Raw genomic sequence first — 15482 nt, forward strand, 5'->3', positions numbered from 1 at the left:
AAATAAAGTATTATTATTACTAAATGGGAAACTGCTGGGGAAATCAGACATGGAAAAAGACTTAGGCACCTTAGTCAATAAGAAGCTAAATTGGAGTGCCCAGTGTCAGGCAGCTGCCACCAAAGCAAATAGGGTCATGGGATGCATTAGAAGAGGTCTGGGGACACGAGATGAAAACATAATTCTCCCTCTGTACAAATCACTCGTCAGACCACACTTGGAGTATTGTGTGCAATTTTGGACGCCGGTGCTCAAGAAAGACATTACTGAACTTGAAAGGGTTCAAAGGCGGGCTACTAAAATGATAAATGGAGTTGGTTCACTACAATACCCAGAAAGGTTATCAAAATTAGGTCTATTTACTCTAAAAAAGAGAAGACTTAGGGGAGACTTAATATATATGTACAAGTATATCAGAGGGCAATACAGAGATCTCTCCAATGAACTGTTTGTACCAAGGACTGTGACAAGAACAAGGGGGCATTCTCTTCGTTTGGAGGAAAGACAATTTCTGCACCAGCATAGAAGAGGGTTCTTCACGGTAAGAGCAGTGAGGCTCTGGAATTCTCTTCCTGAGGAAGTGGTGATGGCCAACTCACTGAATGAATTTAAGAAAGGAATGGATGCTTTTCTTGCGACTAACTATAGATGGTTACGAATAACATAATATAATAGGTAGATGGTTGGCCCAGCTTAGGGGAAGGAATTTTTTTCCCTATGGAGAAAATTGGCTTCTACTCTGTGGGTTTTTGCCTTCCCCATGATCAACAATGCAGAACAGCTGCACTAAAAATAGGCTGAGCTAGATGGACATAAGGTCTTCCTTCAGCCTTCAAAACTATGTTACTATGTTACTATGTTACCAAACCGGTGCCAATGAAAAATGAAACCTGCACACCATAATAGATGGAAGGAAAAAAATACATATATATATTTCAATCAATTTGGGCTATATATACATTTGTAAGAATAGAGGTAAAAAGAAAATAAATACAAAAGTGACTAAATTGCTGCACCCCCCAAGGGGTTAAGTCTAAGTTACATTATAATAATTGTATCGTTAAAAAGGAAAGTAGCGATTCTGGAACAGTGCAGCCACTCTCCACATTGCCTTGGAACAGACTGGGAGAAAAGTCGCAGAGAAAGCCGCACTGTAGCGCCCCCTGTAGCCAGTGCCACAGCCCGCCGTGTGCACATGACATGCGGCATATTCCCCGCCACTTCCGCTCCTGCGGTTTCCCTGCGAGTCACATGTGTAGGAAGAGGAGGCGCAGGAGCGCGGCGGCTGTCACTGCTGCACTGTCGCCTACAGAGGGCGCTGCAGGGACGGGTGTGCGCGTCCTGCACGTGTGCAGACGGGGCGGCGGCAGTGAGCGGGTGACGTCCGCCTGTAGAGGGCGATGCTGGGACGGGTGAGTGATACGTGTGGCCACCGCAGGCCGAGTATGGCGGGGAGCAGACATGTGCGGTACCGGACCGGCTGTGTATCTCCGTGTGCAGCTGCTGCATTCTGCCTGCCTCTTACTTGTTGTGACAGTAGGGGGCGCAGTGATCTGTGACCAAACTACAGCTCCCAGCAGGTGCTGCTGACAGCCACAACCTTGCAGGTCACATCATCTGGCTGAAGATCACAGCTTTCGGCGTTTATTAACCCCTTCACACCTGCACTGCTTAGGTTTAGATTTCAACATTTATTTTTTCCTTTTCTTTTAAACAGGAACATTGACCAAGAGTAAATAAATAATGGAATGTTATTATTTATTTTCTCTCGCTGCTGTGAATCAGTGCTGCTCCATTCATTCCTATGGGAGTGCTGAAGACCAGAGCGCAGCGCTCCGCTATCTCCGGCGGTCCCGTTACGACTGAACGGAGCAGCGGTACACATGATCGACCACCTGGGCTCTTCAGATCGTTAATTGTTGGGGGGTCCAGCAGTCGGACCCCCACTGGTCAACACATTATCAGCTATCCTGTAGGTCGGTGACGATTTGTTCCCAGGAGCCCCCTTAAGTAAAATGTAATACTTTATTTGAAACATTCCCTGTTCTTGGGCAGATTTGGAAAAACTCCTTTAACCCCTTCCTGCGTTAAACACCTGAATATCTGTTGTGGGCAGGGTCCGCTATTGTGGAGGGGACTCGGGCAGTAGGTCCGTACGGGCGCAGCTATTAACCATTTGCATGCTGCAGTCAGCCTCTGACAATGAGCTGGTGATCAGACTGAGTAGCCCCCCCCGAAAAAAAAATCAGATTGTGATGCAAGCGTCAGATCAAAACATGCAATGCAATTCTATGGGTCCGTGAGAAAGAACATCGGATATCATCGTATCGGACATCATCGTATCGGACTGTCAGAATGGAGAAACTTTATTTTGTTGTTACCAAATTTAGATCTGCTCCTCGAGTCTCTCATTGATCGGAATCCATTGTGTGGTTTCTGCCTTCCCTTCATCATATAAAGTATCCTGTTGCTAGAAATCAGGTGAGCGATCAGATCTAATCTGCAGGATCTGCCTCCAGCATCTCATGGAGATGTATCCTGCGGTGTCACAGTAATTATAGGAGAGTAAATATTGGGTCATGCGATAAAAGCGTTTCTCGTCCCTGATCACAAGGCGCACAGGAGTCCCAGTATACCGAGCTCCTGATCAGTCCAAGAGGGATTGTAGTCTGTATCCGTGAAGAAAACGGTAAGATTTTTTTCCTGAAGATTTAGCAATTTAAAAAAAAAAATATTTTAAATGCATTGGAGCAATGACAACTGTCGGCTGCAAGAGGCAACATAGTGTTTACTCAAAAGGTGTTGCAACCTCTCAGTAAAACCTATGGACGCCTCCTTGGGCATTTTATTTATTTTTTATTTATTTTGCTTACATGCTTGTATTTAAAAATTTTTGCATCCTTTGCCTTTGTATCCATGGTCTTTGCTGCCTGCAAAATTAGTTAACTGAGAATCTCTCATCTGCTTTAATGACCGAGTTTGTTTTTTTTTTTTTTCGTTTTTCCCCCCTGTGCTCTTTATTATCATAGCCCACATCAAAATTTATCTGACTTTGTGGTCATAAACTAGCACAGAGGAGCGGATTCTTGAGTAACTCATTCTGTATGTAGCAAAGTACATGGAATCTAAAGGTCCCGTTACATTTAGCGATGCACCAGCGATCCCGACAACGATATGACCCGGTCAGGATCGCTGGTGCGTCGCTAGTGAGCTGCCAAACAGGCAGATCTCACCAGCGACACAGCAGTCCGTCGGGGGTCGTTACTTACCTGTCAGACGGCAGCTCTGGTGACGTCTTCCGCCCGTGTCCATGGAGTCGCTCATCGGCGCCAGCAGGAAGCCGACGACGAGAAATGGACCAGGACGATCTCGCGCGATCAACGATAGCCAGCGGGGGGGGGCGGTCGGAGGTAAGTGTCACGTGTAACGAGATCGCTAGCGATATTGCTGTTGCGTCACTGAATCGGTGACGCGTTAGCTATGTGTGAAGGGGGCTTAAAGCTCTTGTAAAAGTCAAATGGAGCAAATTTTTTTTTTTAATGAAACTCAATTGTAAAAATTATTTTTAGCCCCCCCCAAAAAAACCCATGCATTTAAGACTTTGTTCATACACATTTTTTTTTTTTCAAATCTGATTTAATTTATTTATTTTATTTTAAAAAATCATTTCAGGAATTGCTCTTTCTTTGGAGAGTTCTATGGAAGCGTTCTTTTCCTGAAGCACTTCTTTTTTTTTTTTCAGCCTTTTGATTGGGAAGTGCTTATTTTAGAGTTGATACTATCTACAGTATATACTTTAGTATAAGCCAACCCGAGTATAAGCCGTGACCCCTAATTTTGCCACGAAAACTCATTGACTCGAGTATAAGCTGAGGGTGGTGCAGCACAAGGCTTAATGGTGGCCTAAGAAGATGCTCCATAGATAAATATCCCCCATAAAATGCTGCACAAGGGGTAATGGTGGCCCAAGAAGAATATCCATAGATAAATATCCCCCATAAAATGCTGCACAAGGGGTAATGGTGGCCCAAGAAGATGCTCCATAGATAAATACGGCCCATATATTGCTGCTGCTGATGCTGCTGCAATTTTTAAAAAAAATGGCATACTCACCTCTCTTCGCTGGGGGCCAGGTGCCGGTGTCCTGAGCAGGCGGGGACACCGGCGCGCTATGTGGGACAGGTGCTGGTGACGCCACTGGCTCAGGCCCCCGGCACTGAAGATATTCACCTGTCCCCATTCCACCGCCGCGCGCCGCTCTGTCTCCCAGGTCTCTGCAGTGACGTTCAGCAGAGGGCGCGTACTGACTAGGTCATCGCACCCTCTGACCTGAACGTCACAGTCAGAGGACGCGGAGGACAGAGTGGCGTGCGGCGGTGGAATGGGGACAGGTGAATATAGCACTGCTCCCCGTCCATCCCCCTTCATACTCACCCCCTCCTGGCGCACGGTCTCTGCAGCTCCCCTGCTTCTACATGGTCTCGGCGCTGGCAGCGCTTCCAGGTTTCAGCGGTCACGTGGTACCGCTTATTAACGTCATGAATCTGCGCATATTCATTACTTTAGTGAGCAGTAGCACGTGACCACTGAACGCAGGAATAGCAGGGGCTCCGAGACCATGGAAGGAGCAGGGGGGCTGCAGAGACCGCGCCAGGACGGGGTGAGTATGATCTCTGACACCCGCGCTCCCCCTCCCCCGCCGACCCCCGGTATATGACGAGTATAAGCCGAGAGGGGGCACTTTCAGCCTTAAAAAATGGGCTGAAAATCTCGGCTTATACTCAAGTATATACGGTACTTTAAAGAAGTGACGTGCACTTTTTTTTCTTCCAAACCAGACATTTTTTTTCAAAAGCTGAAGTGGAAGATAATGCTCAAAACACTAAACATATGATGAGTCTTTCATGTGGTTTTGAAGCAAATTTTTTTATGGAGGTTTTTCTTTATGAGAGGATCCTCTCTAAATGAAAAACCTCCTTAAAATAATGCCATATACAAAAAAAAAGCAAAACTTTCTATCTATTTTTGCTGCTTGGCACATAGCGCGGTGCAATAAGCCTGGACTTCTCTTTTTCGTAAGAGTCATACGCTGCGGCTCCTCATATCTATAACTGCCACATCCTGCAGCAATGACTTACCGGGACGTGCTCTGCTTTCTCAGCATTGCTGTGGGGGGGCGCTGCTTGTACAGCGCTCACACTAGGAAATGATGGAAATACTGTATTTCTGTGCTGTGAGCTGTCATCCAATGAAGCGCACAAGGCTAGTACCTACATTCACCGTTCAGTATCCCAGATTGTAGAATTCAAGAATTGTAGAGTCACAAAGCTTACAGGTAAACACCAGAAGGGTAAAGACGCACGTAGCAATTGATTCCCCGCACATTAACATAATATTCGATGTTCTGATACATTACGGTGTAGTAGAATATGGATATTGTCTTTTCAGAGAATTTGCATATTTAATTTCCCAGAGAAACATGCATGACTTAGAAGTCTCCTCACTCTGACATGCCAGGCTTGGCTTGTCACTCTCCACAAGGAGAAACGTCACCTCTTAGGCCCAGTGTGTAGTAGAACAATTGTATAAAAACTTTACAATATTGAATGTATCACTTTTAGATCATTTGCTTCCCACGGGTTATTAGTGTGTCATTGCCATATATTATCGATATTGTATAAAGGACCGAAAGGCTTAATCTCTAGCAGTGTAAGGTCTAAGTCATGTATGAGAAACACTCTTACTTTCATCAGTAGCTTCAGCGCAAGTTTCTTGGATGAAAAAGAAAGTTATTCCACCTTCTCTTTTTTTTAGCGGAATTTTTTTCTTTTCACAGACCCATAGAATTGCATTGCTGATTTTTATCTGACACATCAGACATTTCGCTGTGATTTTGTAAAGACTGCTCTGACCACAGAAAAAAATCGGACATATGAACTTCCCCAGTATGATTTTTATCCATGCAAAAAAACATAAGTAGAAATTGTACATGAACAGATGTCTGAATGAGCATTTTTATATCATTTGAGCTGGAAATTAACAAACATATAGAATTACAGTATTTATATAGTGATATAAAACCTGTCTTTATGGGGATGTTCAGGTGAAATGCGAGATTTACCTTTCCAGAGAAGCATGCGTGGCTTATAAGTCTCCTCACACTCAAATGCCAGGGCAGCCCTGTCACTCTCCACAAGGAGAAACCTTACCCCTTAAAGGGAATCTGTCACCTACCCATTGGCGGGCGATGAAAACGAGGTCGGCCCGGTCCGATGGGCGGTCTTCCCGATGTGTGCCGCCTCCCCATCCTTGCCCGCCGTCCGCAGATTGTTGCTGAATTGGAGTAGGTGTACGCCATTTTTTGCGTGTGCGCTAAGCATTCATAGCTAGCGCACGCGCAGTATGATTTGCCCAACTGCAGGCAATGCCGAAAAGCCGGACTGCGCATGCGCCGGTTAACTAAGCCCCGGAAGTATTTTGCTGTGTTCCAGGGCTTAGTTAACCGGCGCATGCGCAGTCCGGCTTTTCGGCTTTGCCCGCAGTTGGGCAAAGCATACTGCGCGTGCGCTAGCTATGAATGCTTAGCGCACGTGCAAAAAGTGGCGTACACCTACTCCAATTCAGCAATAACCTGCGGACAGCGGGCAAGGATGGGGAGGCGGCACACATCGGGAACACCGCCCATCGGACCGGACCAACCTCGTTTTCATCGCCCACCAAAAAGGGTAGGTGACAGATTCCCTTTAAACCACAGTCCAGATCCTAGCCAAATCCGATCTCATACTTTGCACTGATGAGGCGCAACACCCCGAAACACTGTCTGCAAATTGAGATTTTGTGTGGCTTTTATCCTAAGTCATATGGCAAGGCTCATTAAAGGGTTGATATTTTAGGATCACTTCCAATAGACAGCACTATAGAGTTCTAGTCCTCTGCCTCTCTGAAGAGACAATTTGCAGAGAGAAAAACAGATGAAACTCTGATCAAATACTGATGGTGAAAACTGAGACCCACAATATATGTTTGTGAAATACTCTGCAATTGCCCCAAAATTTTGATAGGAGTATTGGCTGAAATAATTTTTCACAAATGTATAGATGATATGCACCACAAAAGAGCAGATGTTCACTCCACACCTTTCAAAACCGTTTATAAAAGAGATATGGTTTTGTCTTTTCACAAAGTGGCGCTAGAGTCCTGGTCATAGAATCATAGGATGGGAGAGTTGGAAGGGACCTCCTGGGTCATATGGTCCAACCCCCTGCTCAAAGCAGGATTGACTAAATTATCCCAGACAGATGTCTGTCCAGCCTCTGTTTGAAGACATCTATTGAAGGAGAACTCGCCACCTCTCGTGGCAGGCTGTTCCACTAATTGATCACCCTAACTGTCCAAAAGTTTTTTCTAATATCTAATCTGTGTCTCCACCCATTCAGTTTCATCCCATTGCTTCTAGTCTTTCCTTGTGCAAATGAGAATAAAGATGATCCTTCTACAATGTGACAGCCCTTGAGATGTTTGTAGACAGCTATTAAGTCTCCTCTCAGTCTTCTCTTCTGCAAGCTGAACATTCCCAAATCCTGCAACTTTTCCTCATAAGACAGGGTTTGCAGACCGGTCACCATTCTGGTCGCTCTTTTCTGAACTTGCTCCAGTTTGTTGATGTCTTTTTTAAAATGTGGTGCCCAAAACTGGACACAGTATTCCAGATGAGGTCTGACCAAAGAGGAGTAGAGGGCAAGAATGACTGCATGTGATCTTGACTGTATGCTTCTGTTAATATATCCTAGAATTGCATTTGCCTTTTTTGCTGCTGCATCACACTGTTGACTCATGTTCAGTCTGTGATCTATTAGTATACCCAAGTCTTTTTCACAAGTGCTGTTGCTTAGCCCTACTCCTCCCATTCTGTATATGCTGTTTTCATTTTTATTGCCCAGATGTAGTACTTTGAATTTTTCCCTGTTAAAAAACATTCTGTTAGTTGCTGCCCACTGCTCCAGTTTATTTATAGCTTTTTGAATCATCTCTCTCTCTCTTCTCTAGTATTAGCTATCCCTCCTAGCTTGTGTCATCAGCAAATTTTATCAGTTTACCCTCAATTCCTTCATCTCAATCATTGATAAAGATATTGAACAATACAGGGCCCAGGGCAGAGCCCTGTGGTACCACACTTGAGAAATTCTTCCAACTGGATGTGCAGCCATTTATGACCACTCTTTGGGTCCGATCACTAAACCAGTTATGAATCCACCTAACAGTTGCCTTGTCCATTGCATACTTAGTCATTTTTTCAATAAAGATTTTGTGAGATACTTTGTCAAATGCTTTGCTGAAGTCAAGACATAATTTATCTACAGCATTTCCCTGATCCACCCAGTCTGTGATTCTGTCATAGAAGGAAATTAAGTTAGTCTGACATGACTTATTAGTTACAAACCGATGCTGTCTCTGGTTAATCACTTCATTCTTATCCAGGTACTTACATACATGTTGTTTAATAATTTGTTCAAAGATCTTTCTTGGTATAGAAGTCAGACTCACCGGCCTGTAGTTCCCTGGGTCCACCTTCTTCCCCATTTTGAAGATAGGAACAACATTTGCTCTTCTCCAGTCTTCTGGGACTTCTCCTGTTCTCCAAGAATTTTCAAAGATTATGAAGAGTGGATCAAAAATTTCTTGTGCTATCTCCTTCAGTACTCTGGGGTGTAATTCATCTGGGAGAGTTGAGTTTGTTTATGTTACCTAAGTATTCCCTCACTATCTTTCTGCTTATAGATAGCTTGGCTTCTTCTATTCCTTTAATAGGACAGTGAAGATCAGTTGATGTTACATTTCCTTTCTGAGAGAAAACAGATGAAAAACAAGAATTTAAAGGTTTGGCCTTCTCAACATCCTTTCTTACCATTTCATCTTGTAAAAATCCTATAGCATCTATAACTTTTCTTTTACTTTTGACATATCCCCCAAATCATTTTTTATTGCTTTTGATGTCTCTTGCAAGCCTTAATCCATTTACAGCTTTAGATAATCTGATTTGTGCCCTGCAGGTTCTGCATACTGCATTATAATCTTCTTTAGATATGCCTCCCTCTTTCCCTTTGATAAAGATTTATGTCTTCCATTTTAACATGTGTTTAAGTTCTGTGTTCATCCATCAAGGTTTCCTTAAAGGGAATCTGTTACCACTTTTTTGGCATATCATGTAAAAACATCATTCAATTTAGTGTCAGCTCTGCATTATACAAGTACTTTTTATACCCCTTGACTCCCCACCAATGATACATAAATACTGTTTTTATTCCTCCCGCAGTGTATGTAAATATGCTCGGTCCGGTCCAATGGGTGGGCCTTATTGTCCGTCTCTCCCCCCCTCCTGCCGCCTTCTACGCTTTCCTTTCGGGTAATTCCTGCGTTCGCGTAGAGTTACTGTGCATGTGCATTCAAATGGTCCCTCGTGCGTGGGCCATATGCTTTGCCCAACTGTGGGCAAAGCCGAAAAACAGTATTGCGCATGCTCTGGCATTCGCGATTGCGTTCTATGGCCCGGAAATATACTTGTATACTTCCGGGCTATAGAAAGCCATGGCGTATGCCAGCGCATGCTCAATAGTGATTTTATAATTTGCCCACAGTTGGACAAAGCATAATGCGCACGCGCGAGAAGCCATTTGAATGCGCACGCACGGTAACGGTACGCTATCTGTGATATTCACAGAAACGAATACGTACAGCAAGACGAGGAGAGGGGTGGAGATAGACAATAAGCCCCGCTCATCGGACCGGACTGAGCATATTTATATACACCGCGGGAGGAATAAAAATGGTATTTATGTATCATTGGTGTGGAGTCAAGAAGTATAAAAAGTACTTGTATAATGCAGAGCTGACACTAAAGTTGAATGATATTTTTACATGATATGCCAAAAAAGTGGTGACAGATTCCCTTTAAATGCTTCCTATTCTTCCCTCTTTTCGGATTTGTTAACGTTTCTGCTTTGAGAATCTAATTTTTCAAAATTTCCCATCCTTCCTGGACATTTTTGTCCTTAAGGATATCCAGCCATTGGATCTCTCAGATTCTCTTTCTGAGTCCCTTAAAAACTGCCATTCTGAAATTTAACCTTGACGTCTGAGTCTTCACAGGTCTTCCTCCTCTAGTTATCCAAAATTCTAAAATAGCATGGTCGCTACTTCCTAGGGTCCCAGCCACTTTTACCTCCTCAACCATTTCCTCCCTGTTTATAAGGATTAGATCCAAGGTAGCAGAAACCCCTTGCTTTCTTCCCTACCTTTTGGAAGATAAAGTTGTCAGCAAGAGAGGATAAGAATTTGCTTGACCTGTTAGTTTTGCCTGAGAGAGATTCCCAACAAATGTCTGGAAAGATGAAATCTCCCATGACCACTATGTCATATTTTTTGGAGAACTTGGCCATTTGATGCATAAAGAGTTCATATCTTTAGCTTGCACAGGCGACCTGTTAGTAAATGCCTCCAGTGGTGTGCTTTCTGTTGTTCTCTCCTTGTATTCTTACCCAAACGCAGAACTCCCAGTCTCTGAAGCTTGGATCTCTGTGCAGATATGCGCTTTTCTAACATACAATGCGACACCTCCTCCTCGTTTATCAAGTCTGTTTCTTGAAAATAAGTTGTATTCTTCTAGCCTTGTATTCCAATCATGTGTATCGTCCCACCAAGTTTCAGCGATTCCAATGACATCATATTTATTTTACTGCGTTAGTAGTTCCAATTCTCCTTGTTTGTTGCACATCCTTTGTGCATTCATATAGAAACATTTTAGTTTGTGATTGGTTTCTCATCCTCCAATATTTTTATTATTTAGATTTTTTTTTGTCTATGTTCTTCCTTTCCATTTCTAATAGCAGAGTTCTCAATAGTATTTGTCAGGTGTATGGCTTTTTCTGGTCTTTTGCTTCCCTTCCCACATTGTTCTAGTTTAATGCTCTCCTGATGAGTGTAGCAAGGCGACTTCCAAATACATGTTTTCCAGTTTTCGTAAGATACACCCCATCCCTAGCAAGTAGTGCATCATATAGATAATTCACTCCATGATCCAGAAATCCAAATCCTTGCTGACTGCACCATTGATGTAGCCAGTTGTTCACCTGCAGAATCTTATTCCACCTCCTTATTCCATGGCCATTCACTGGGAGGATGGAAGAAAAGACCACCTGCGCTCCCAGTTCTTTCACTTTCTTACCTAAGTTTCTCTGCAGATGGTTTCCAGGTCGTTTCTCGCGGTGTCATTTGTCCCCACATGTATTAGCAGGAATTGGTGGTTGTTTGTAGGTCTGAAGAGTCCTGATATCCTGTCAGACACATCTTTAATTTTTGCACCTGGAAGACACAACATTTATCTTGAGGTTATATCCGGACTGCAGATAGCGGCCTCTGTTCCTCTCAACAAGGAATCCCCCATGGCCACAACTATCCGTTTCTCTCTGAAGAGACGATTTGCCTATTTAATTTCCCATGGCTTATAAGTCTCCTCATTCTGACATGCCAGGCTTGGCTTGTCAACTCTTCACAAGCAGAAGATTTACCCTTTAGGCCAGAAAATAATCCAAATTTTTTACTAACATGCTCCACATTTTTCCGGTAATGTACTGGCCTATAGTATACCACCCAGGAGGAGTTATAGTAGAAGGAAAATGAGTCTAATGTACGCCAAAGATGTGATAGCACTGCTAGATTTGGCACATTTTCTGTCTACATTTGGGCCTGTTCACACATGCAAAAACGCTTTTTTTTCTGTGGATGTCCACGTCAAAAAACAGTAACAATCTGCGTTTATTATTGCTTTTTTTTAACTGTTTATTCCTCTGTTTTTATGCATTTTGGAGTAGATTTGTCGTGACATATTTTAAAATGTAGTTTTTTTTTTTTCAATATAGGAACATTGGGATTCTACTTTTATAAATGCAATTGCGGTTTTTTTTGCTTTTTTTTTTTTTTTTTTTTTTTTTTTTGCCGTGAAACACAATGGGCATGAGCTTTCATGAAATCACATCTATTTTGCTTAAATTTTTAAACCAGCGGATTTCTGCAGCAGAAAAAAATGCAGCATTTATGCTACCTGTGAACATGGTCTTTTGCTGTAAATATGGTATATTTGTAAAAAAAAATTGCATCAAAAACTGCTTAAAAAATGCCAGAAAAAAAGACATTTTTACATGTGTTGTTTTGGGGCGTAAAATAGACGTAGCACACAAAGTGGTAGCCGAACATTACTCTGATTTCCAGCAAAAGTGGAGTGTTGTAATATTATTGTGTCATTGTTCTTTCTTGCTCCGTTGTGATGGAATTTCTTTGTTTGCAGATCTGCTTTTCTCCAATTCCCTCTCCAGTATTAGGTCGACGATACAGAGCGGTTTGGTAATAGTGAGTGCTGGGAAGTCTGCAGATCTCATTGCCAGGAAGAGATGTTTTTTTTCTGCTTGATCCTTGCGTAAAGTTTTCTACTGTAATGATTAACAGGAGGATCATTGACCTGTCCCTCTCCTAGGATCGGCTGCAGGTTTTCTCTGTGCACCGGTCAGACTGCACACGACGGATCCTGAATGAGATCCGCAGACAAGGTAAGAGGCCGATATAGCTGATCATGGATAAACTGATTAGAAACTTCCATAGAAGGAGGGAGCCTGGTCTTGATAGTTGCAGCCGCGGCCCCGATATTGCCCTATGACCAAATTCTGCACAGATCATCCTCATAAATGAACTCTGTTCTGCTGGATCAAAAGGGGAGACTCGTAAATTCGTATATTAAGGAATTACTATTGGGAGTAAACCTGGGAATCGGAGCGAAATCTTGCATCGTTTTTTTTTTATTGTAAAAAGTGGCTGATGTCTCCATGCATTTAGGAGTTCGCCTGTTCTGAATTTCAAAAATTGTATCAAAACCCGATTTATTAAAGCCACACCTATATATCACAAAATTGCGTGTACACTCCATTTACAAGGCATTAACCAAAAGTGTGTTTTGTTTTTTTTTTATCATGCACATGTTGACGATTTTTCTTGCATGCCAAATAATGTAAGGTATGTGCGCAGCGGACGACATCTATTTCAGGCAGCGTCCACCTAAAAAAAAAAAAAAACGCCGCAAAGGCGCCCGATCAAAGGAACCATATCAAAACGACCTTGTTGTGCATTATAATCCTATCCTAGGATATTAAACCATAAAAATGGACGGTATAATGTTACTATGTCAGTAGTTCCTTTTATAAATAGAAGTTATTGAATAAATGGTGTCACTGAAATTAGAACTTGTCCCGTAAGCATAAGGTCACATATGTCTATGCCAACAAAGAACAGGAGGAAAAAAAAAGGCGAAAGTGCAAAAATTAAAAGTTGACCATGGCGAAAAGGGGGGAGGAATGTTAAAGTAACAGTTGATAGATAAATGTTGCAATATTAATAGTATTTTTATTTTGAGACTTTTCTGCTGACTGCACAACCCCGGCGCCGTAATCACTCGGGTTGTGATCAGAATAAATCCGGGTGAATTATACCTCCGTTACGAAGACCAATGTTTTAATTAGACCTGTACTAAAAATTTTGTATTCCTTCCTTTCAGCCGATGCGTGCCGGTCACGATGCCGCTCAGAGCCCTGTTTTGCTTGCTCCTGGTTTCTACTGTTGTGGTTGTGTGTAAGGAGAATAAAGGCCATGTATCTGTCATACTTCTTGGGGCCACTGGTGACTTGGCCAAAAAGTATTTGTGGCAGGGATTGTTCCAGTTATACCTAAATGAGCTCAACAGCGGCCATAGCTTCAGCTTCCATGGAGCAGCTTTGACTTCTCCGGAAATTGCAGAGACATTGCTATTCAATGCTCTCAAGCAGCTGAGCTGCTCAGCCAACGTCCACCCTGATAAGTGCGCCCTCGTCAAGGACCAATTTCTAAAACTGACCCGCTATAGACAGCTGAAAACCGCCGATAACTACACGTCGCTGCACCAGGACATACTGACGTCGTTGGCGCAGGAGGGTCTCCACGAAGCCGGAAGGTTATTCTACTTGTCGGTTCCGCCATTTGCATACGCAGATATTGCACAGCACATCAATGGCAGCTGCCGGCCCCCGCCTGGTGCCTGGCTGCGCGTAGTGCTGGAGAAACCTTTCGGCCATGACTATGAATCTGCCCTGAATCTGGCCAATGTTATGCAGACGTACTTCAGAGAAGAGGAGATCTACAGGGTCGACCATTATCTGGGCAAACAGGTGAGATTTTGGCAGCTCTTATATTTTTTTGCAGTCTTGCATGTGCATATCTGGACTGTCATTAGTGCACAGCAATTGCTATAAAAGCAATTGCCAAATATATTGATCCTGCTTAATTCTCCACCTGCAGGGTATGAAATGCATTAATGGCCTCCATTACGGACGCATTTTATTGGGACGCCCAGGGCTTGTTTTGTGCCATAAATGTCTGACACTGGTGTAAAATACCTAGTGAATCTTCTAACGCACACATTTTTTTGGTGTGTGTGTGTTTTGTATTTTTGTGCTTTTTTATGTTAGTACCTGTGCTTTTAGTGACCTTTTTAAATGTGATTTTTCTCACCACAAATTATCATCTTGTGATTTAGAGATTTGCGTGATTGGTACCGATAACGACGACCAGCAAACCATGCAGGACTCATTATCACTTGCATTTTTTGCATAGGTTAAAAAAAACAATTAAAATCGATGGGGGAAAAAACGGTAGAAATTGCACTAAAGAGCATTGCCATGACAGCACATCATTAGTGATGATTAGTCACTTTTACAGTAGAGATGGCAAACCTGATTAAAGGTGTTGTTGGATAGTTTCATATTGATGGCCTATCCTTAAGGGAGTTTTACACACATAGCGATATCGCTAGCAATATCGCTATAACGTCACCGTTATAGCGATATCGCTATGTGTGATACTTACCTCCGACCGGCTCCCCCGCTGTCCATCGCTGATCGCGCGAGAATGTCCGCCTCCATTTCTCGTCGTCCGCTTCCTGCTGGGGCTTCCTGCTGTGAAGACGAGCGACGCGTGGAGGCGGGCGGGAGGACGACAGGATCGCTGTGTGTGAAAGGTGAGTATCGTGCGCTGCGTCGCTGCTGCATCGCTGTGAGGTCTGCCTGTGTGACAGCTCACTAGCGATCATTTAGCGATGCACCAGCGATCCTGACCGGGTCGGATCGCTGGTCGGATCGCTGGTGCATCGCTAAATGTAAAAGGGCCTTTATGGTCCCGTTTCACTTCGCAACGCACCAGCGATCCCAACAACGATACTACCTGATAGGGATCGCTGGTGCGTCGCTAAATGATCCCTAGTAAGCTGCCCAACATGCAGATCTCTTCAGCGACGCAGCAACGATCCAGCGTTCAAACACAGCGATGCATGCTGGCCAGCGGGACTCCGACGACGAAAAAATGGCCCAGGACATTCCTGCACAATCAGCGATATCCAGCAGGGGGCCAGT

General features: G+C 43.5%; 1 protein-coding gene across 8 annotated transcripts in view; it reads left to right on the forward strand.

Moving 5' to 3' along the window:
- The first annotated feature begins 1248 nt into the window (after positions 1–1248).
- H6PD (hexose-6-phosphate dehydrogenase/glucose 1-dehydrogenase) overlaps positions 1249–15482 on the forward strand; it is a 34215-nt gene continuing 19981 nt past the window's right edge. The window contains exons 1-3 of one of the 8 annotated variants that reach the window (XM_073585369.1): positions 1249–1412; positions 12341–12599; positions 13598–14243. In XM_073585369.1, the coding sequence (XP_073441470.1) occupies positions 13617–14243 (627 nt within the window). In that variant the 5' untranslated portion in view covers positions 1249–1412; positions 12341–12599; positions 13598–13616. Of the gene's footprint in view, positions 1413–1454; positions 1676–1753; positions 2690–8830; positions 8878–12340; positions 12600–13597; positions 14244–15482 lie in introns of those variants that run through there. The other 7 variants (XM_073585371.1, XM_073585372.1, XM_073585374.1 and 4 more) reach the window with 7 other exon arrangements.

The sequence above is a fragment of the Dendrobates tinctorius genome, unplaced genomic scaffold (assembly GCF_039654945.1).
Source record: "Dendrobates tinctorius isolate UK_male_01 unplaced genomic scaffold, ASM3965494v1 ptg000086l, whole genome shotgun sequence".
NCBI classification, from domain to species: Eukaryota; Metazoa; Chordata; class Amphibia; order Anura; family Dendrobatidae; genus Dendrobates; species Dendrobates tinctorius.